Source organism: Stomoxys calcitrans, chromosome 1 (assembly GCF_963082655.1).
Source record: "Stomoxys calcitrans chromosome 1, idStoCalc2.1, whole genome shotgun sequence".
Taxonomy (NCBI): domain Eukaryota; kingdom Metazoa; phylum Arthropoda; class Insecta; order Diptera; family Muscidae; genus Stomoxys; species Stomoxys calcitrans.
In genome coordinates, this window is record NC_081552.1 from 114,432,844 (window position 1) to 114,454,830 (window position 21,987).

The window sequence follows — 21,987 nt, forward strand, 5'->3', positions numbered from 1 at the left end:
AAATGATGTGAAAAATTACGGGAATTCGGACTCACTATCAATCTTAGAAAGTGTACTTTTAGAGTGGCCGAATTGGAATTTCTGGGACATTTGGTAACTGCAAATGGGAAAAAGACATTATGCAGCAGCGTGGAAGTCATTCAAAATTATTTACAAGCTTCCAGAACCGTTAAAGATTTACGACGATTCATGGGCACGGTGAATTTTTATCGCCGATTTTTGACTATTGCCGCCAAAGCCCAAGCCATTCTTCATTTTATATACAAAGGAAATAAGAACAAGTAAAAGCGTGCTAAGTTCGGCCGGGCCGAATCTTATATACCCTCCACCATGGATCGCATTTGTCGAGTTCTTTTCCCGGCATCTCTTCTTAGGCAAAACAGGATATAAGAAAAGTTTTGCTAAAGTAAAGCTCTGCTATTAGAGCGATATCAAGATATGGTCCGGTTTGGACCACAATTAAACTATATGTTGGAGACCTGTGTAAAATGTAAGCCAATTCGAATAAAAATTGCGCTCTTTGTGAGCTCAAAAAGCAAAATAGAGTGATCGATTTATATGGGAGCTGTATCGGGCTATGGACCGATTCAGACCATAATAAACACGTATGTTGTTGGTCATGAAAGAATCCGTCGTACAAAATTTCAGGCAAATCGTATAATAATTGCGACCTCTAGAGGCTCAAGAAGTCAAGATCCCAGATCGGTTTATATGGCAGCTATATCAGGTTATGAACCGATTTGTATTTTATTTGACATAGTTGTTGAAAGTAACAATAAAAAACGTTTTGCGAAATTTCAGCCAAATCGGATAGGAATTGCGCACTCTAGAAGCTCAAGAAGTCAAGTCCCCAGATCTGTGCAATGACAGCTATATCAGGTTATGAACCGATTTGAACCATATTTGGCACAGTTGTTGAATATCATAACAAAATACTACGTGTCAAAATTCATTCAAATCGGATAAGAATTGCGCCCTCTAGAGGCTCAAGAAGTCAAGACCCAAGATCGGTTTATATGACAGCTATATAAGGTTATGAACCGATTTGAACCATACTTGGCACAGTTGTTGGATATCGTAACAAAACACGTCGTGCAAAATTTCATTCCAATCGGATAAGAATTGCGCACTCTAGACGCTCAAGAAGTCAAGACCCCAGATCGGTTTATATGGCAGCTATATCAGGTTATGGACCGATTTGAACCATACTTGGCACAGTTGTTGGATATAATAATGAAACACGTCGTGCAAAATTTCATTCAAATCGGATAAGAATTGCGCCTTCTAGAGGCTCAAGAAGTCAAGACCCATGATCGGTTTATATGGCAGCTATATCAAAACATGGACCGATATGGCCCATTTACAATACCAACCGACCTACACTAATAAGAAGTATTTGTGCAAAATTTCAAGCGGCTAGCTTTACTCCTTCGGAAGTTAGCGTGCTTTCGACAGACAGACGGACGGACGGACGGACAGACGGACGGACAGACGGACGGACATGGCTAGATGGACATAAAATTTCACGACGATCAAGAATATATATACTTTATGGGGTCTCAGACGAATATTTCGAGTAGTTACAATCAGAATGACGAAATTAGTATACCCCCATCTTATGGTGGAGGGTATAAAAATGACAATTTAACGATCAATTGGACCGAAGAAAGGAAGCAAGCTTTCGAACTATGTAAGAAGCAATTAGCCGATGCAGTTCTATTCAGTTATCCTAGTGAGAATGCTCCCACTTCAACATTTGTGGATGCTTCGGATTACGCTATGACCAGGTACTATTGGGTTGCCCAAAAAGTAATTGCGGATTTTTCATATAGTCGGCGTTGACAAATTTTTTCACAGCTTGTGACTCTGTAATTGCATTCTTTCTTCTGTCAGTTATCAGCTGTTACTTTTAGCTTGCTTTAGAAAAAAAGTGTAAAAAAGTATATTTGATTAAAGTTCATTCTAAGTTTTATTAAAAATGCATTTACTTTCTTTTAAAAAATCCGCAATTACTTTTTGGGCAACCCAATACAACAATTTATAAATGGTGAGTGGAAATCGCTTGGTTTTTGTTCCAAGAAGCCGCCGCCTGATATAGCCGGCATATAAACCGATCTGGGATCTTGACTTCTTGAGCCTCTATAGGGCGCAATTATTATCTGATTTGGATGAAATTTTGTACAACGACGTCTTCCATAACCTTCAACATACGTGTCAAATATGGTCTGAATCGGTCTAAAACCTAAGGGCCGAAATCCTTATTCGATTTGGCTGAATTTTTGCACAATGACTTCTACTGTGGTCTCCAACATTCAATTCTTTTCTCGACAAATGCGATCCATGGTGGAGGGTATATAAATGGTGGTGGAGGGTATATATTCGGCCCGGCCGAATTAAGCACGCTTTTATTTTTTTTTTTTTAATAAACTAATTTATATTTTTTATAATGCGTTACGTCGGGTATAGAGAAGTGAAATATTCCAAAACAAGTAAAAAGGCGTTAAGTTCGGCCGGGCCGAACTTTGGATACCCACCACCTCGGGTATATATGTAAACCACCTTTTGTCAAAATCCGGTGCAAAACTGACACCTTATGCCCCATAGCAGCTATATCAACATATGTTCCGACTTGGACCAAATACTAATAAGTAAAAGTCATTGTTCAATTGTATATAACAAAATATTGGACCTTTTAGTAGTTATATCTAAAAATAAACCGATCTGAACTATATACAACGCGTCGAAAAGCATAACATAAGTCAGTGTATCAAATTTCAGTGCAATCGGATTAAAAATCCAATAAAAATTGGGCCAAGACTTTAAATCGAGAGATTGGTCTATATGACAGCTATATGCAAATCTTGATCGATCTAGACCAAATTGCAGATATTTATATGTGGCGGGGCTTAACTTAACTCTTTGTCCATAATGTTAGCAACATTGGACAATAAATGCGCTTTTTATGGCCCCAAAACCTAAAACCGAGAGATCGGTCTATATGGCAGCTATATCCAAATCTGGACCGATCTGTGCGATAATGCAGAAGTATATCAAGGGGCTTAACTTGACTCACAGTCCCAAATTTCGGCGACATCGGACAATAAATGCGCCTTTTATGGGCCTAAAACCCTTAATCGGAGCTCGGCCTATATGGCAGCTATATCCAAATCTGGACCGATCTGGGTCAAATTGACGAAGGACGCTGAAGGGCCTAACACAACTCACTGCCCCAAATTTCAGCTAAATCGGATAACAAATGTGGCTTTTATGGGCCTAAAACCCTAAATCCGAGGATCGGTCAATATGGCAGCTATATCCAAATCTCGACCGATCTGAGCCAAATTGACGGAGGACGTCGGAGGGCCTAAGGCAACACATTGTCCCCAATTTCAGCAAAATCAGATAATAAATGTGGCTTTTATGGGCCTAAGACCCTAAATTGGAGGATCGGTCTATATGGCAGCTATATCTAAATCTGGACCGATTTAAGCCAAATTACCAAAGGATGTCGAAGGGCCCAAGACAATTCATTGTCCCAAATTTCAGCAAAATCGGATAATAAATGTAGCTTTTATGGGTCTAAGACCCTAAATCGGAGGATCGGTCTATATGGAAGCTATATCCAAATCTGAACCAATCTGAGCCATATTGACGGAGGATGTCGAAGGGCCTAAGAAAACTCTTTGTCCCAAATTTCAGCAAAATCGGATAATAAATGTGACTCTTATGGGCCTGAGACCCTAAATCGGAGGATTGGTCTATATGGCAGCTATATCCAAATCTGGACCGATCTGAGCCAAATTGACGGAGGATGTCGAAGGGCCTAACACAACTCACTGTTCCAAATTTCAGCAAAATCGGATAATAAATGTGGCTTTTATTGGCCTAAGACCTTAAATCGGCGGGTCGGTATATATGGGGGCTATATCAAGATATGGTCCGATATAGCCCATCTTCGAACTTAACCAGCTTATGGATAAAAAAAAAGATTCTGTGCAAAGTTTCAGCTCAATATCTCTAGTTTTGAAGACTGTAGCGTGATTTCAACAGACAAACGGACGGACATGTCTAGATCATCTTAGATTTTTACGCTGATCAAGAATATATATACTTTATAGGGTCGGAAATGGATATTTCGATGTGTTGCAAACGGAATGACAAAATGAATATACCCCCATCCGTCGGTGGTGGGTATAAAAATTATTTGAAAATGACTGGGGAATCACTGAAAATAAATAATGTTAGTGCAGCAGTTAAGCATGATGGTGGTTCAGAAATGGTTTGGGGTTGTATTTCGGCATAATAAGTCGTAAATATTATATTTATTTATGGAACAATGAACGCCAAAATATATTTAAACATTTTAATGCAACATTTTCCCTCAAGCGCTGGCAAATGGGTTTCTAAGATAACGAATTTATGTTCCAGACAGATAACGACCCCACTAACACGGCATCGGAAGTCAAAATGTGACTTCTACGACACAAAACATCACGGCCAAGTCCAGACAATAACCCGATAGAAAATCGTTGGTCACATTTGGAATCCCGGATTGGACAACTTCAAATTTCATCTTGGTCAACCCTTAAACAAGTGCTGCTACTGACTTATACTTTGTGAACAAGATTTTTTAGTTTTTATAACCACCACCGACGGATGGGGGTATATTCATTTTGTCATTCCGTTTGCAACACATCGAAATATCCATTTCCGACCCTATAAAGTATATATATTCTTGATCAGCGTAAAAATCTAAGACGATCTAGACATGTCCGTCCGTCTGTCCGTCTGTCTGTTGAAATCACGCTACAGTCTTCAAAAATAGAGATATTGAGCTGAAACTTTGCACAGACTCTTTTTTTGTCCATAAGCAGGTTAAGTTCGAAGATGGGCTAAATCGGACTATATCTTGATATAGCCTCCATATAGACCGATCCGCCGATTTTGGGTCTTAGGCCAATAAAAGCCACATTTATCATCCGATTTTGCTGAAATTTGGGACAGTGAGTTGTCCCTTCAACATTCTCCCTCAATTTGGATTAGATCGGTGCAGATTTGGATATAGCTGCCATATAGACTGATCTCTCGGTTTTAGGTTTTGGGGCCATAAAAAGCGCATTTATTGTCCGATGTTGCCGAAATTTAGTACAACGAGTTAAGTTAAGCCCCTCCACATATTTCTGCAATTTGGTCTAGATCGATCACGATTTGCATATAGCTGTCATAAAAGGCGCATTTTTAATCCGATTGCACTGAAATTTGACACACTGACTTATGTTATGCTTTCCGACAACCGTGTCGTATATAGTTCAGATCGGTTTATTTTTAGATATAACTAGTAAAAAGACCAATATTTTGTTATATACAATTGAACAATAACATTTACTTATTAGTATTTGGTCCATATCGGAACATATATTGATATAGATGCTATGGGGCATAAGGTATGCAATTTTCACCGATTTTTGATGAAAGGTGGTTTAAATATATACCCGAGGTGGTGGGTATCCACAGTTCGGCCCGGCCGAACTTTACGCCTTTTTACTTGTTTTCTAGTCATTTGTTTTCTTTTTGAAGAAAACAGATGAACGAATACTTATGTGAGTCATTGTATATGTTTCCCTTAAAGGAGATATTATTTATGAGTTTTACATTTAAAGCCAAGAACCAATTATTTTAACATTTACTAATAAACTTCTTACAATGATCACAATAATCTTTTAAAACATAATGTGCAGTACAATTTAACCGTACAATTGACTTCTTGCCTAAGTTAGCTTAACATCTCATGTTGGTCATTCAAACGTGGGTGCAAAGACAACTTTAATTTCATTGATAGTTTCCCGGGTACGAAACAACACTGAATTCCACCAAATTGGTATGTTGACCAAAATTATATGACGGGTAAAATAATGTAAACCGAACGTATAAATTATGCGAATCATACACTTTTCAAGCGACGTTCCTTTTTTCCAACTACGGGTACCAACACCATTCATTCAATTCTTTTTGGTTGGAATAATCGTCAGCCTTAGACTTAAATGATTTAGTCAGATCTATTCCTGTATACAAGTTTTACTAATTTTTTCAATTTCTTTATTTCTTTTGTTTTATGCGGACACTGCCGTCATTCCAACCACAGATGCCACTTTTGATGGTCCCCCATTACCTGCCAATGTATGTTTGTCACCCAAGTCCCTGTTGCGGCTTGTTGTCGACCATGATGATTTGCATAAGCGCAAGCAACTTTACAAAACGTATTCGTCATCATCCGAAAAAATTGATCTTACTCATCAGGACCACGACCTCGAGGAGGAATTCAACAACTTTGTCAATTTTGTCCGACTAACCCCGGTAACCTTTATGAAATTGTGTCCAGCACTTTTGGCTCAAATTGATCAGCAGGTATGCATGCAGCCCGCCCCATTAACGCATATGGAAGATAGTAAGCAAATGATATGGAATGGTAAGTGTTAATCGTTATGTATCTCTTTATATGCATCATGTTCATAAATGACCTGACAAACGATCGATAGCACTATCAATAGTTTAATTTGTTGAACAATATAGATAGTTTTTAACGCTATCGGTACTGTGGAACAGTTTTTTAACCATATCTTCTCTTATATATAAAATTAAATTTTTGTTTATTTGTCGGTTTGTTTGTTTGTTCCGTATAGACTCAAAAACGGCTGAACCGATTACCTTGACATTTTCACAGATTGTGTAGGTTGGTCTGGAAGGAAATATAGGCTATATAATTTTTTGATATCGGGAGGGGCCGGACCCTCCCCCTTACACCAAAAGTACCACCCAAATATAAAGGTGGACCGATCGGGACAACATTGGATTCAAATGAAAGGTATTCAAGAGTAGAGTACGAATTTCATAATAAAAGTTGAGTCCAAGTACCTAGGGGGCCGCCCCAGCCCCAAAACGCCTTACAATAGTTTTATTTGACAATCATGACAATATGGGACTCCAATGAAAGGTATTCGGGAGTAGATTATGAATATGGTCAGGAAGTAGGAATAGGCTTTATAATTTATTGATAACGGAAGGGGCGGGGGATCCACCGTTACCCCAAAAACACCACCCAAAATCAAAAGTGGACCGATAAGGACAATATGGGTATCAAATGAAAAGTATGCGGGAGCAGATATCGAATCTGGCATACAAATTCATGTGGAAGTATAGGGGGTCACCCCACCACCCAAAAACGCCCAAAATGGGCACATTAGCCAATCATGGATATATGAGACTCGGTTTGTTTGATCCGTACAGACTGAAAAACCACGGAACCGATTTTCTCGTAATTTTCGCATATTGTGTAGGTTGGTCTGGAAGGAAACATAGGCTATATCATTTGTTGCTATCGGAAGGGGAACGGATCCTCCCCCTTATGCCAAAAACACAATCCAAAATTAAAAGTGGAGCGATCTGGAAAATATAGGTATCAAATGAAACGTATTGGAGAGTAGAATACGAATATTGTATTAAAATGTTGGTCTTATTACCCATCAGGCAGCCCCAACCCCAAAACTCTCCCAAACAGACATATTGGACGTTCATTTCAATATGGGGCTCAAATGAAAGGTATTCGGGAGTAGATTTCGAATCTGGCATACAAAACCAGATCGAGGTATAGGGGGTCACGCCACCCATCAGAACCATTGTGACTATATGATAATTGGCTGAACCGAGTTTCTTAAAACTGTGTACGTTTGTCTGGAAGAAAACATAGGTTATATAATTTTGAGATATTGGGTGGAAGCGGACCCTCCCCCTTACCCCGAAAACGCCACATATATCCGAAAGTGTTCCGATGGGCACAATAGGAGAATCAAATGAAAGGTATTGGAGATCAGAAAACGATTTAAAATTTGGGTCCAATGGTCCGATCGTTATATTTATCAATGGGTCTAGCTCTTCTCCTTCCTAGCGTTGCAAACAAATGCACAAAGTTATAATACCCTGTACCACCCGAACTCCTCTCACCCCACAGAAAAAACAAACTGCTACTAACTCATTAGTATAGAAAAACTTTGATAATTTTTATTAACACATAAGACTTACAATCATTTCCCAAATTTTTTAAGATAAGAAAAAATTTAAAATTCTGGCTTTAAAAAGTTGATCTTATTATTGAAAGTATTAATTAGTTTTTGTTTGAGTAAATTTGTATAAGGATTTTAAGACAATTATTATTGATATTTTCAAATTCTTACAAATTTGGATTTTTCTAAACATTTTTTATTTAAAGAAAAAAATTTAAAATTTTTGAAATAAAAGTTGGATCTCATGTTTTAGTTTTTTTTTTTAATTAAAATTGTATAAATTCTTTAAAAAAATTATAATTGTTAGTTTAAAATTCTTATAAATTTCGATTGTAAACGTATCTTAAATAAACTTTAAATATAACAAGTAAGAGCGTGCTAAGTTCGGCCGGGCCGAATCTTATATACCCTCCACCATGGATCGCATTTGTCGAGTTCTATGCGCGGTATCTCTTTGTAGGCAAACAAAGAATATTCAGTAAGAACTGTTATTCTATTAGAGCTATACCAATTTATAGTCTGATTCGGACCATAAATGAATGCTGAACATTGAGAAGTCATTGTGTAATATTTCAGTTCATTCGGATAAGAATTGCGCCTTGTAGGGGCTCAAGAAGCAAAATCGGGATATAGGTTTATATGGGTGCTGTATCAAGCTATTAATCGATTCAGACCATATTGGACACGTATGTTGAGAGAAGCCGTTGTACAAAGTTTCTGCCAAATCGGATGATAATTGCGCCCTCTAAAGGCTCAAGAAGTCAAGATTTCAGATCGGTTTATATGACAGCTATATCAGGTTATGTACCAATTTGCGCCATACTTAACACAGTTATTGGAAGTCATAACAAGGAAGTCATGTAAAATTTCAGCCAAATCGGGCGAGAATTGCGCCCTCTAGAGGCTCAAGAAGTCAAGACCCAAGATCGGTTTATATGGCAGCTATATCAAAACATGGACCGATTTGACACATTTATAATCCCAACCGACCTACACTTATAAAGAGTATTTGTGCAAAATTTCAAGCGGCTAGCTTTACTCCTTCTAAAGTTAGCGTGCTTTCGACAGACAGACGGACGGACGGACATGGCTAGATCGACTTAAAATGTCATGACGATCAGAATATATATACTTTATGGGGTCTCAGACTGCTACAAACAAAATGACGAAATTAGTATACCCCCATCCTATGGTGGAGGGTATAAAGAAGTAATACACTACAGATTTAAGCCAATAGTATATTATTATTTCTTAAGTTTTGCCTCTGTGCACCCGCACAAGCATATGTCGTATTCAATTGGGACTCCCCACAGCTGAATCTGGAAATAAACAGGGTAGTCAACGACCATAAGCGGAATTTGTGGCTGGAACACTTGGAGCAATGTAACTTAGGCACCGGTGCAGGCAAATTGTGGGCCACTGTTAAATCTCTCTCGAACCCCGGTAGACGGGACGACAGGACCTCAGTCACTTTTGGCGAGTTAACCGTGACTGATCCGAAGAGATGCGCCAGGTTGTTCAACCGTCAATTTATTGTGCATCCCGAGAGAGACAGGGCAAGGAGGAGAGCCATTCGCCGTATTCGTGGTCTCCGAGCCGATGAACAGCCATCACAATTTACCGTGGGCGAAGTTACGAATGTCATCCGTGGCGCCAAACCTTCCAAGGCGTTGGGCCCCGACGGAATCTCTACATTGATGCTGAAGAATCTGGATTTACCTGGAGTTGAGTACCTTACCACAGTCCTTAACCTGTCATTGAACACTCTTATAGTTCCCGATGTCTGGAAAATGGGCAGAGTGATCCCGCTACTGAAGCCTGGTAAGGACCCGAGTTTGGGGGAGTCGTACAGACCGATCTCCCTTCTCTCACCAGTGGCCAAGACGTTTGAGGCATTACTCCTCCCGAGCCTCGTAGGAGAATTTCCATTCGCCGAGCATCAACACGGATTTCGGAGACTGCACAGCACAACAACAGCTTTGCATGCCATCACCACACACATTTGCCGTGGCTTCAATCAACCCAGGCCATGTGATAGGACGGTCCTCGTGGCACTGGACCTATCGAAGGCATTCGACACGGTCAGCCATGCCAAATTATTTGAGGACATCGCCAACACGTCCCTCCAGCCAGGCCTGAAACGTTGGGTCGCGAATTATCTGTGTGGCCGCCAGTCATTTGTGGAATTTAGGGATAAGAAGTCAAAACACCGTAGAGTGAAACAGGGAGTTCCCCAAGGTGGGGTGATATCTCCGGCTCTGTTTAACCTCTACCTATCCTCCATCCCACCTCCTCCAGACGGCATAGAGATCGTATCATATGCGGACGACTGTACGATCATGGCATCAGGCCCCCCACCCATTGATGACATCTGCGATAGGTTGAACGTCTACCTCAACGAGCTTGCCTCATATTTCGCTGCAAGAAATCTGAAGATACCCGCCACCAAATCTTCAGCCACATTGTTCACTACAAATACGCGTGAGGTGAATTCTGAGCTGACTGTGATGGTCGATGGAGAAATGATTCCGACCATCAAGTGTCCCAAAATACTTGGCGTCACATTTGACAGCTCCTACACTTTCTCCCCACATGCCACAGCAATCTGCAATAAAGTCAAAAGTAGAAACAAGGTCCTCAAGTCACTCGCTGGCAGCACTTGGGGTGCAGACAAAGAAACCTTGTTGACCACGTACAAAGCAATTGGCCGGTCTGTGGTAAGTTATGCAGCGCCAGTGTGGTCACGTCAACTTTGTGACACGCAGTGGAATAATATTCAGATCTGTCAGAATGCCGCCCTCCGAACTGCGACGGGCTGTCTCCTTAGTTCTCATGTGGACCACCTCCATCAGGAGACAAAGATCCTACCAGTGCGAAGACATAACTACATGCTGTCTAAGCAATACCTTCTGGGCTGTTATCGCAGAAATCATCCAAATCATCATCTTGTGGATAGATACCCACCACCCAGAAGCCTTAAGGTTGATCTACACGATCTAGAGCGTGAGGTCCAGCGCTACAAGAGAGAACCTCTAGATCAAGCGGCATATCAAGCGGGTCTGAACAACATTCATGCAGACACGGTAGCAGACGCGTTAATTGGCTACCGGGTGAATGTAGTCCTTGGAGAACGACCGCCACCCATTGCACCCGAAGAAATCGACCTCCCCCGGCAAACCAGAGTGGTTCTGGCTCAATTACGTTCCGGCAGATGCAGCCGCCTCAATTCACACAGAGCTAGGATTGATGCCGACGTGCAAGATGTATGTCCCGATTGTAACCAGGGACCGCACGATATACGTCACCTGTTTAACTGCCCGGCCAGACCCACTCGGCTCAGACCCAGATCCCTGTGGACGCACCCCATCTTAGTCGCGGAGTTCCTGGGTCTTGACACTCAACAGAATCAAGCAGACAAAAGATAGTACACAATAAACTGCTACAACAACAACAACAACAATTCGTGATGACTGTGGTCCGGTGATAAATGGGCACTTCAAATTAATCCATAATATCGACTTACAACGTTTTGTGGATATACTAAATTGATTGAAGGACGAAAAAGACAAGATGAATGAGACCACCGGTATCAAGAACATTATCGCAACTGGAGAAAATTCGCACCCAACTTGATGAAAACAATTGATGCGAACCATGAAAACACAAGAGCTCTTGCGAACCAAGAACTCTTGGAGTCGTCACTACAACAAATAATATCCTGGGCCGAACAATTAGATTTATTTTTCACAAGAGATACAACACAAGAAATAGTTCAATCTACTTATAGGTGAAAAAGAGCTTCCTACCTACAATAATGTCATCGAATACAGCGAGCCTTCTATCTATACTGATGGCATCCGCTTGCTGTACATGCTGTCCATGCCGAAGGTGGAGGAGACGAGATTCAACCATATAATTGTACGGCAGTTTTGAAGGAGGACAGGAAGGTTGAACTGATTTAGAGGACTATACTTTGTAATGTTCCACTGCTGAACAGACAATAGTATTGCTGTTGGCAAGATGTTGCTACCGATGTCCTGTCGGAAAGAGGACTGCGGGAGCCATTAAATAGCTAACTTTAGTCGGGAGGAGAGTTGTCGTCCTTCTTCGCAGAATTAGTATTATTACAAGAAAATTATTCTAGACTCCCTTTTTAGTAGAGAAGCTACAAACTAGAAAAAAAAATAATCGAAACAAAATGGTCTTTGTTACTTAACAATGAAATTCCCCACAAAACTGCGCATAAACAGTGATCTATCTCTGAGATTGCGCATCTTTACCCACCCTAACCTTGGTGTTAGTAACGCCGATAATCATATTATAGAACCCAAAAAATTACCATCCAAAAATGACCATAGTTTGTTCCTACCACATCATTCGTAAGAAAACACAATTGACTCGAATTACCAATTCATATTAGAAAACAATTTATTCAATGCATTATGCAAATATAAAAATGTAGAAAAAAGGGGATAAAATATATATGCTTACAGTCTTAGAAATGGCTATATTAATCCAACAAGGCTCATATGACAATTAAGAGTCTTTAAAATTAACTAAATCTGGTTCATTTAATTTCTTTTTAACGCAATAATCTGAAATAATAATATTTTTTTTCCTTTGTTTTTATATGTTTACCTTCTTTTACTTTATATGGAACAAAAGTTTCCTTGGAATATTTATTTTCGACAATTAAAGAACTTTTAGTGAAATACCATGCTACGAATATTGAATAGCTTTGGGGGGGGGGGGATTCCAAATATATGATGTAAAGCGAAGGTCGTAGATGAGTGGACTGTATGTAGCAGCTTGTTATTCCTCAGAGTTGGGGAATAACAAGCAAAGAAATAGAATACCCACAGCAACACCGCAAAGGAGTAAAAAGCAAAACACAAGTTTGGTTTCAGTAAAACGTTATAATATGTAAGTTTATTTAAATAGGGTTAGTGGGTTAGGTAGATGTTACGCTAGGGAAAGAGATGAAAAGAGGAGTTAGAATCTTCAAACCTTACCGATCGAACGCTGATGACCAAGTGTTTGATGGTAAGTTTCTAAAAAGGGCATGTAGTCAGGAATGTTCTAATTCCATATCATTCCTTTAGTACAAACTGACATCCCTTTTAGCATTCTATTACAATCAGAGTTGGGAAGTACAATTTAACAATTTAATTCAATTATAATTCAATGGTACAATTAAATTCAAGTATTCAAAACAAAACAAAATATAAAATCAAATGTTAAGGACAGGATTGTCCATGCCGCCGGCCTTGCATCTACGCAACATCTTCGCAGATAACTGTTGCCACACATTTCAGCGCCTCAGCGAGCAGCTGTTTCTGCAGCAGCTCAGACGGCTTGATTTCTGGTCGTTGGCTTCTTGTCCTCAACTTCTTGCGTCTGGGGGTGGCTTCAGTCGTCGCTTTCTTCGTGTAGCGGTTGGCAACTTTGGGGCTTACATATGCTGGTGTGAGGGCGGTAGGAGGCACCGGAATTTGTGGGTGCAGCATCGTATGGTGCTGGTAGCCGCATTTTCGACAGGTGGCGGCTGAGTGGCAGTCCTCCACCTCGTGACTCCGGGCCAGGCAGTTCATACAATATTTGTGGTTACGGACGGTCACCCTCCTATCTGCCACCGTCATGCCGCAGAAGATTCGGCAGTAGCGGAGCGAGTGCCTCTCCAAACAGATGGCGCACTCATAAATCTTGTTGAGATTCATTTGCTTTGAGCCCATTTTTTTTCTGGAAATGAAGAAGGTAAGTAAGGTTTTTACGGATTAGAAGAAGCCAATGAAATGAGGTGAAATGTGGGGTTAGATGAGGGTTAGATGTGGATTTAAGCGGTGATGTTAGTGTTATTTAAGGCGAGTATGAATGGGAGGAAGATTATGATAGTGATGAGTCTAATGGATCTTGGTCCAAGAGAGGTAAATAACAAAGTTTGACTATGGGACGAGTTATTGTACCAGACGATATCCGTATATCCGCGACTCGAGTATTGTCGTCGGATCCTGGATGAGTCCGGATTATTCTCCCTAAACGCCAGTCGTTAGGAGGTAGCAGGTCATCCATGACCACGACCAAATCGCCTATCTTCAAGTTCCGATCCGAACCCTTCCACTTATATCTCTTATGGAGTGCCTTAAGATAATCTTCCCTCCACCTTATAGCGAATTGGTGATGAAGGGCTTTGAGTTTTGTCCATCTGTTGACCAGGGACAACCTCTGTGAATCCTGCTCAGGAAATGCCATGATAGGGGACCCCTTAATAAAGTGGCCGGGTGTCAAAGCCGTCAAATCACTCGGATCAGCAGAAATCGCTGATATGGGTCTGGAGTTGAGAATTCCCTCAATACGGGCAAGAAGAGTAGCAAACTGCTCGAAAGTGAATCGGTGAGCCCCAGTAATTCTCTTAAAATGGTGCTTAAAGCTCTTCACTGCGGATTCCCACAATCCGCCCATATGCGGTGCGTAGGGAGGAATAAACTGCCATTCGAAGCCATGACTGGAGTACTTCTCGGCTATATCGTCTGCTGAAGTCTTCACGAAAGTCATGAATTCTCTTAGCATTTTTCGGCTGGCGCCGACGAAATTTCTACCATTATCGGAAACTACCCTCTGGGGTAGCCCCCGCCTTCCGACGAATCGTGTGAATGCAGCCTCAAATGCTGCAGAAGAGAGCTCGGAACATGGCTCTAAGTGTATTGCTTTCGTCGCGAAACAGACGAAAACGGAAGCATATCCCTTTACCATGGGGGAGCGGCGTAAAGTAGAGCTTTTAAGCTCGAAAGGCCCTGCAAAATCGACTCCAGTAATGTGAAAAGGAGGAGTCAGAGCGCATCTCGAAGGAGGTAGTGGAGCCATGATCTGAGCACATGGTCTATGCTTAAAAATGATGCACGTCCTGCATCTGTGTATGACGCCCTTTACCCTAGGCTTGAGTCTAGAAATATAAAACTCCGTTTGGACCATTCTGCACATAAGTGTGCAATCGGCATGAGCCAGGAAATGATGTAAATGGAGTAGGTACAAGTGGCATAATCGGGAATTTCCGGGTAAGATCACGGGATGTCTCTCATTATATGGAAGAGAAGAATCAGCCAGTCGTCCATCAACTCGCATGACCCCTTCGCGATCCAGAAATGGATTCAACACCTTTAGTGAACTTCTCTCGCTTATTGCCTCGGACTTGCCTAACAGGTCGTATTCATCATGATAAAATTTCCTTTGAGACAGTGAAATTAGGCGAATCTTAGCAAATTTCACTTCCTTATGCGAAAGATATAAAGAAGTATTCTTCTCGGTAGAGCGATATCTACTAAGACAGTTGCCGTAGAATCGAAAAATATAAGAGACCACCCTTAGAGACCGAGTATAAGAAGAAAACCTCTGCAATATGTCGGATTCTTCATTCGTCTCGTGAAATGTCTGTACCTTCGAACGCCTTCCCAACTCCGGCGACTCCAAGGGATTGTTCCTTGGCCATGACGAACTTGGTTGAGTCAGCCAACATGGGCCATTGAACCATAGAGGGTTCATATTCAAATACTGAGGTGTACATCCCCTCGTGCCAAGATCGGCAGGATTATCATGCGTCGGGACGTGACGCCAAACACCATTAGGGACAAGATCGTGAATCTTTGAGGTTCGATTAGCAACATATGTCTCCCAAGACCAAGGCGGCTTTGAAAGCCAGCCGAGTACTATCGAAGAGTCCGTCCATAGAGTTATGCTGCTGATCTCGTAGTCGCATGTAGATAAAACATAATCGACCAACTTGGCAAGGAGGTATGCACCATTCAGCTCCAGCCGTGGGAGACAAACAGGCTTAAGAGGCGCAACCTTGCTTTTGGCGACCAGAAGATTAGAGAAAACCACAGACTTCTCGTTCTGACATCGCATATAAACGCAAGCGCAGTATGCGGCTTGTGAAGCGTCTGAAAATCCATGGATTTCTATGACGTCGTCAGGGACAAATCTAATCCATCTGGGTATAGAAAGGCTCTCCACGTGATATAGATCGGAGACAATTGCATCCCACGCAAGCTGAGAATCCCTGCCGAGAAAGTCGTCCCATTCAAGTCCTTCTAACCACAGTTGTTGCATAAGAATCTTGGCCCTAATAATAATAGGTGTGATCCAACCAGCGGGATCAAATAGCTGGGCAATTGCAGAGAGAATTTTGCGTTTCGTCATTTCATGACTTGACTCAACGGGTTTGACGGAATAACCAAAAGTGTCAGTTAAAGCGTTCCATTTGATTCCCAGCGTCTTAGCTGAACTTGACTCCTGGAAGCGTAAAAATTCAGAATCGTAAAGATCCTCAGGTGAGAGATGAGCCAGTAGCTGATTATCGTTGGCAATAAACTTCCTAAGGGGAAATCCTGCTTGTTTCAAAACCACAAGCAGGTCCTTCTGGGCTTGGACCGCTTCGTCCACAGAGAAGCCTCCGGACAATATATCGTCGACATAGGTTTCTCGTCTGAGAATACCTGCGACATGAGGATAATCGTGTTCTGAATCTGACGCCAGTTGTAACAGTGTACGTATAGCGAGAAACGGAGCGCAATTTACGCCAAAAGTGACGGTCCTAAGTTGATAGTCCTTAACCGGACCATTCGCTTCGGGTTTAAACAATATCCGCTGGTATGGTCTGTCGTGGGGATGAACAAGAATTTGTCTGTACATTTTCTGGATGTCTCCACAGAAAACGTATCGGTACTTCCTCCAATTGAGAAGCACAGAAGTCAAATCAGACTGCAATGTGGGTCCTACGTGAAGTACATCATTCAATGAGTAGCCAGACTTTGTCCTTCGAGAAGCGTTGAAAACAACTCGGACTTTCGTCGACTTGTGCTCAGGGCGTACAACGGCGTGATGGGGTAAATAAAAAGAGTTAAATTTACCCTCCATGGATATCTCACGAGAAGACGTTTCTTCCATGTGATTAAGAGTCAGATATTCGCCTAAAACAGCGTTGTATTGAGATTCTAATTCGGGTTCTTTCGAAAGATTTTGCTCCATACGATTATACTGAGCAAGAGCCAAGAATCTAGACGATCCTAAATACAAAGAGTATGAGAATTCGTCTTTGAACGGTAACCTCACCATATAACGACCGTCCGATATTCGAGTTGTAGTTTTCCTGTAGAATTCTTCACAGAACGCATCAGAATCTGAGACGAGAGGAGACGAGGGTATTTCTTCCTGTTCCCAAAACTTCCTGAGAAGATCGCTTATTGCGGGTTCTTCTGGTTTGAGAACGTTCACAGAGAAAGAGAATACAGTTTCAGCTCGCATTGGGCCACTGAGCACCCAACCGAATATAGTATTGTATGCTGAAGTGTCACCACAAATATTCTTCTTGATTCCTTCAATATTGATGAAACGTTCGGAATCATTGCCAAGAACTAAATCAATTTGGGCTGATTTATTAAAATGGGGATCCGCCAGATCGAGATCTTCTAAATCTGAAGGATGTGGTATTTTGAATGAGTAAGACGGTAAACGTCTGGTTAATTTTGGCAGCACAATTGCTGAAATAGTGAAACGTACATCGTGTTTTTCGGATACCACCACTAATTGACATTCTTTGTCAGAGATCTGAGTTTGTTCTCCAATACCGAAAATTTCGAATTGGGCTTTAGTAGTGGGAATTTGTAATAAATTCTGAATTCGTTTTGAGATAAATGTTCGTTGAGAACCCGGGTCTATTAGGGCTCTAACAGTGAATAATTCTCCCTGATGTTCAATTTGGACTAAAGCTGTCCTTAGAAGAATCATATCGTTGTTTGAGGCAAAATTTGCTTGAACACCGGAAGGACGATTTTGTCTTGATGTAGAAGGAATATCGTCTTGTGACTGATAATTTGGTTCTGCGTCACTTGACTTCGTCTCGGAAGTTTGTGGTTGAGAGACATTATTGTTGTTATCAGTGGTTTTCCTAAGATGGAGAAGACTGTGATGTGCTTTGTGACAAATAATGCATGTATTTTTGCTTTTACAACTTGCTTTTAGATGGTTTGAAGCCAAACAATTATTGCAAATTTTATTCTTGTAGACAAAGTCTATACGCTGTTGTGCTGTAAATTTGCGAAAATCTGGGCAAGTCCTAATTGAATGTTTGGAAACACAAACAGGACATGACGAATTTAGTTTCTCTTGGGAGTGATACGTTTGAATTTTGGCAGATGAGTTATTTGGTGACTGAGTCTTGGCAGAATTTTGAGACGGGATGTTATTCTGTTGTTTCGTAGACTTAATGCTGGTGATGCGTTCTACAACCTCGAATCTGTTTATGAGGAACTCGTCAAGTTGGTTCCATGTCGGTAAATCTCGGTGGGATTTCAAAGATTGTTCCCAAAGAGAAAGAGTTTCATCTGGTAATTTCGTCGATACCAGATATATCAAAATCGGATCCCAACTTTCGACGTCAACGTCAAGTGTCTTGAGAGTACACAGACAATCATTTACTGCCGATTGGATTCTCTGAATGGAATCACTATTCTCTACTGTTGCTGTAGGAATATTAAAAAGCATCTTCAGTTGATTGTCAACAAGCACACGCTTGTTTTCGTAGCGGGATTTCAGAGCACTCCATGCTATGTCGAAATTCTCGTCACATAAGGTGTACCTTTTGACGATTGCACCAGCGGCACCTCTGGTTTTATTCCGCAAATGGTAAAGTTTCTGAGCTTTCGTTAACTTGGGGTGGTTAACATAGACTGCCGTGAACATATCACGGAATGACGGCCATTCCTCGTAGCCTCCTTTGAAAATCTCAGTGTCACAAGGCGGTACCTTAATGCAGCTGTTTGAGACTTCCAGAGACGTGTTTTGAGGAATATATTGCTGTTGTGGTATATAACTGGGGATAAGACTGTGTCTCGTAGACTGTCTAGTATTCCCGCTAGCTATTCTGAGAATATCCAGAATTTGAGATCTGGCTGTGTAATACGCCTCAGAACTGGCGTTGAAATTTATCTTCGCATTTTCCCTGAAGTCCCTGGTGTTCGAAGACCTTGGAGACAGCATAACACCTTCATAAGTTGCCTGTAGCCTTTGCCAACGGCTCTCCAAGTCCTCTAGTTTCACCTCCAAAACCGAGTCGGTTTGGTCAGAAATGTCACTTTGTTCAAATTGTGTACAAAATGAGATCAAGTGATCACAATCGAACAAAAATTTATCGTTGTTGAGGGAAGTCTCCATAGATGCACCACCTGTAATTCCGGTGGAATTACTGTGGTCAGTAGACCCCGATGTCGGATTGGTATCCATACATCCAGTGTCCCCTGTGCCGGTCTTAGCACCTTTAGTCGTCAGACTCATCTCGAAAAAAGGGAAGAACAGAACTGTACGACAATGACAAATATGATATGGATGGAGTCAGCTAGAAGAAGAATCGATATCTCGTAGGTTCACCAAAAAAAGATCTTCGCGCGAATCTGTATGGCTTTTGAACCCCAAGCGTGATGTGATCCGTTGAATGAGAAACTGTTATTTTAATTGTAAGTGCAATCAAAATGTAGAGCGATCAGGAAATGTAAGCTGCAGAGCGGGAATGCAACGAATTGCCAAAAAAATACAACTTACAAATGCCAACAATCAATGTAAAAATAGTCTCACTCAAAGCAGAATGCAAAGTCGAAGAATGTGGGCCGATCGGGGTGATGCAATGGATTGCGAAAATTCTGTGAGGTACAGAATTACCAGGAGCAAATGGAAGAACAGATCCCTTCTTCTATGCAAAGGTTTGATCCTGAAAATTGTAAGTGACTAGCGGGAATGCAACGAATTGCCAAATATGTACCTTACAATTTCAAAACCACAAGAGTTGTCGAGATTTGAAAACGTTAGGCCTTCGTAGAATCTCTCCATCAAAAGTGGAAGAATCGAAATCCCAGTCACTGAGAATTCCTGAGATAAAAAATTCATAAAAGGCAGCCAAACCCTCCGCTGCAAGAACTCTCGTGGAAATCCAATAAAGGGCTATAAACTCCTATCGAGCAAGAATTCTTGGGAAAGGTACGATAAAAAGTAGTGAAATTCTGCTGGAGTAAGAATTATCGTAGTAAAATGCAGTGAAATAGCAGAATTTCGTTCGAGTAAGAATCTCTCTGAAAAAGTCCCAATAAACGACAAAAAAAAAATTCTTATTGAGTACGAATTTTTGTAGAAATCCAGTCAAACGAAGAGAAATTTCCTCGAAAAATCATGTGACTTCCGATTGGGAATGAAGTTTCCAATAGAGCAAGAGATCGACGGGAAAAGAAATCGACGCGAATATCCAAATCGAATCGAAAAACGTCAAAGGGTCCCAAGTCGAAATATTCTTGTCTGCAGATAAATTAGAGATTCCCAAAAAAATGTATTTCCATTTGATAGCAAATTGTATCAAATGCGGACCAATGTTTTGTGTTAGTTCAGAAATGTGTGTTGTTAGTTTTAAAATGATGAAAATAAAGATGTGTTTTATGGTGTTTGTTATTTTATGAAGTTGTAATTTTCATTTATAATAGTTTTATTTTATTTATTTGTTTGATGATTGGAACAATTGTGCTTACGTTTCACAATTTTCCTTATAACGCTAAAATATTTAAATTTATTTTTCGTAGAATGGAATCGTTGTGTTGCTTCTTCACAATATTCCAACAGCTCGCTTTCGTTGAATAAATTTTGTTTATTGTCGTAGAACGGAAGAATTGTGTTTTAATTTCCACAATTTTCCAATAAAAAACGCTTTATATTAAAACATATTTCAATCTCTAATCATCAAAACACTTGTTTGTGAAAAGAGGGGTTCCGTTGGGCTCGTTGTAAAGATACACTGTTGACAATATGTTGGCTTTTTTTCCCTTAACTTTTATTTTTCTCAAATGAATTGTTTTGGTCTTAATATGTTGGCCTGGTGCTGTACCATATGATTTCTAAATTCTTTCTTCATGTAAATATATTTGACTATGAAAGGGCATTGACCTTATGCAGTTTGCTGTTTCTCTATTCGCAAATGATCACCGCTGTTGCCTACGACCGTCGCTGCTCATGCGAGTGGGGGAATGATATGCTGTTACGATGACTGCGTGTACAAATGGATGTATATACACACGTACCTATGTTGACGAATTTGCTTTGACTATTTTTTCCCTTTCGTTGGGCGACTCCTGCATATATACGTACATATGTTGATGAAGTAGGTTTGGATATTTTCGTTTTGTTAGGGACACCGGTACACGTGAAAAATAATACGAGTCGAGTTTAATGATTATATTATCGAACACAAAAATTTTTTATTTTACATTAAAATTTAATAATAGCTGTTGGAGTTATTGAGAAATAATAGCTTTTCTATAATTTCGGCGAAACTATGAAAATGTTAATTCCGACAAAAAAAATCAATTTTAATTGATTAGGGATTTTATGCAACAGTTGACAATTTTAATTGTTTTTTGTTAAGACCGATGAAAATATATTTTATGTTGACAAAGTCTAAATGTTCGGCATAAACTTTCACTGTTCGAGCATTATTCTCAAGAAAAGTTGTTGTAAAATTTTAATTTTTTTTAACTTTCCGGAAAAAATTATATTGAAATCAATAAAAGCGATGCGAAAAGCCAGCACAATATTAAAAACAAACCAAATAATTTTGTATCAAGAGACGGGGTTTCAATTCATTTGAGAAAATTATCAATGCTTTTCTTTCTTATTCATGGGCATATGATTTGCATATCATGTCTAGGTGTGTTTTACTGTAGATGCAAACATCAATAGTTGATTCTCTGTGTAGCCACAACGTTGTTATTTAAAATTTCGAACGATATAACGATTTATATATTTGATTCTAACTCTTTGTCTGTTCAATTTCGATATTTACTTGTTGTTAACGATGAATAAATGTATGTGGTTTTGTATGTTTGTGATGGAGATGTTAAAACAA

The 21,987-nt window shown here is 40.4% G+C and overlaps 1 protein-coding gene across 1 annotated transcript in view; it reads left to right on the top strand.

Moving 5' to 3' along the window:
* LOC106094190 (zinc transporter ZIP10) overlaps positions 1-21,987 on the top strand; it is a 224,775-nt gene that overhangs the window by 197,132 nt on the left and 5,656 nt on the right. Inside the window, exon 3 of the mRNA XM_059361224.1 lies at positions 6,143-6,466. Within this exon, the coding sequence (XP_059217207.1) occupies positions 6,143-6,466 (324 nt within the window). The remainder of the gene's footprint in view (positions 1-6,142; positions 6,467-21,987) is intronic.